Below are 2,280 nucleotides of genomic sequence, written 5' to 3'. Positions count from 1 at the left end.
CGAGCACCCGAGTGATCCGGCCCGCAGCGGGCGGGGCTGCAGCGCTCCGAGCTTCCTCTCGCTCCTCTCGGTCAACAGCGGCGCCCGCAGCCTCCTGCCCGCACTGCAGGCACCGAGCGCTGCCGAGCGCTGCTTTGCCCACGAGCAGCTGAGCGGGAAGGAGATATTTGCCGCAGACACCTCCTTCTTTTCTCCAGCCGATCTCTTCTTTTATGCTCGAACACATCATGACCGGGAGGAAAGCAGAGGTGTCTGGTGAGCGGGGTGTTTCTAACTCACAGAAAAATACAATTTGCTACCGGCGATATAGGTAAAGTAAAATATCTTGTCTGATTTTATTGTGTAGAACTCCTATCCTATTAGTCTAAAAACACGAGGTGAAGCCGTGCTGCTTGAATGACTGGACGACGATAGCAAAACAAAAGAGGCTCACAGATACACAACGCCATAATCAAACACACAATTCTGTCCACAGGAGTAGTGGAGATATCTGGCTCATTAACCCAAGCAGCAGGAACTTCGTTTGAAATTCCTCAGTTCATACAGAAGACGGTATAATTTAACTACTGCACTATGACTAAGAAGAGCCATTTAAAGGCAGAAGAAGGTGGGGTCTAACACAGCCCCTTACAACTGACAGGAAGTTTGATTGCTCAGGCACCTTCCAGGTGCTCTGGGATGTCTCCCTATAAGATATTCATGGGAACAGAGGACAGGAGGGGAACCCCTGGCAATTCAAAGATCATTATCGCCCACCCCCCGATTTCAGACAGTAGCTCACTGGAGCACTTTTCGCTGACTGTACTACAACTAACCTGGAATCATGAAGTATCTGCTGTGAACCTGGCCAGAATAAACTAAGTTTATACACATTTACACTTAATGAAGTCGTTCTGTAGCCACAGGAAAGAGCTTTCACGTTCTCAAAACCCAAGGTGCAAGGAATTGCAGTTTGTTAGTAGAGTATTATGCTAGTTTTTCTTATTCACGTTGGCACGACATATTTTCAACAAAATACTGTAGAACAGTAAGAGAAGAGCTGTACACCCTAAACGGTGGGGACCATGGATAAATGTGTAATTGGACTTCATTCAAGTACTTGTCATTTGGTGGATCTCCTCGATATTTGATGAAAGTTTTCCGGGTCTTAGTGGCCTATCCTTGTAGAAACCGATGTAATAACTAGTGAAAAAAAATTGAGGACGATTAAAATAAGGTACAAATTATCCTCACTTTCTGCAAAAAGCACAGAAAAAGAAAACTAGCTCTATTTGTTTTCTTTTTTGAGCCCATTCTACACCTTCACTTGCGAATGAAAAGACCATCAAGAATTTAAAAAAATATTAAAATATTAAAAGAATAAAAATATTCTACACCTCCACTTGTGAAGGCAAGGGCGATCAGGAATTTCAAAAAAACATTAGAATACCACTCAGGATGGAAAAACACTGCTAACAACAGCTAACTGCTCCCATTACTGTTACCATTCACGACATTTCTGTAGCAGCATTTCCCACAGAATTGGTGACATTTTCGTCTTTCACAACTGGTGGATTGCCTGTCACTCTCCGTTCATGTAATCCCACTCTCAAATTGCCTTTAAGAATATAATAGTGAAAAGGAAGAATTAACACAAGAGTTTTTATCCTGCCATCCACCAGCATCCAGAAACATTATATCGATTAAGACAAATCGATTAGGAAGGAAAAATCCCCAACACCAAGTGTCAAGTTTGTTTTTCCCAGACCCGTCATACAGATTCAGCGAATCTCCCTATATAGACTCGCCTTCACTGTTACCACGAATACAATTTAACACAACGGAACAGTTCTAGAGAACAACTTGCATTTGTATCTGAAACTGCTACTGCCGAAAAAACAAGACCTGCGGCTTCTGAACGCATACTCTTAGAAAAAGGAGTGACCGCAATTTCTCATCTCGTCACGGAAAAACATAGCAACACACCCCATTCACATCATGCGGAAAAACCCAGGGAAAAGAAGAAAACAGTTCGGAAAGGCTCAAGAACAAGAACAGGAATAATCAGACTTACACACCTGAGCTGCGTCGAGGCCGTTAGGCGCCTGTTCCTCGACGGCGCTGCTGCTGCTCGGGCTCGGCTTCTCGCAGGAATCCCCGCCCAGAAGCTCCTCCGCAGACAGGATGGGCACCGGCGGCGGCGGCCAAGCGGCCTCGGGCACGGCGCGCGCCGGCGCCGCCACGCACAGGTTGTAGGAGTAGGGCAAGGTGCCCTCGCAGAAGTCGGCCGGGAAGGCGGCG

General features: G+C 46.1%; 1 protein-coding gene across 1 annotated transcript in view; it reads right to left on the bottom strand.

Moving 5' to 3' along the window:
* The window catches only part of LOC103614979 (protocadherin gamma-A4-like), a gene marked incomplete at both ends in the record, with an annotated part of 12,601 nt that extends 10,349 nt beyond the window's left edge, over positions 1 to 2,252 (bottom strand). The window contains one exon of the mRNA XM_017733396.1: positions 2,058 to 2,252. Coding sequence (XP_017588885.1) covers positions 2,058 to 2,252 — 195 coding nt within the window. The remainder of the gene's footprint in view (positions 1 to 2,057) is intronic.
* Between the last annotated feature and the right edge of the window lie 28 nt (positions 2,253 to 2,280).

The sequence above is a fragment of the Corvus brachyrhynchos genome, unplaced genomic scaffold (assembly GCF_000691975.1).
Source record: "Corvus brachyrhynchos isolate BGI_N302 unplaced genomic scaffold, ASM69197v1 scaffold545, whole genome shotgun sequence".
Taxonomy (NCBI): domain Eukaryota; kingdom Metazoa; phylum Chordata; class Aves; order Passeriformes; family Corvidae; genus Corvus; species Corvus brachyrhynchos.
This window is presented reverse-complemented; position numbering and strand designations above follow the sequence as displayed.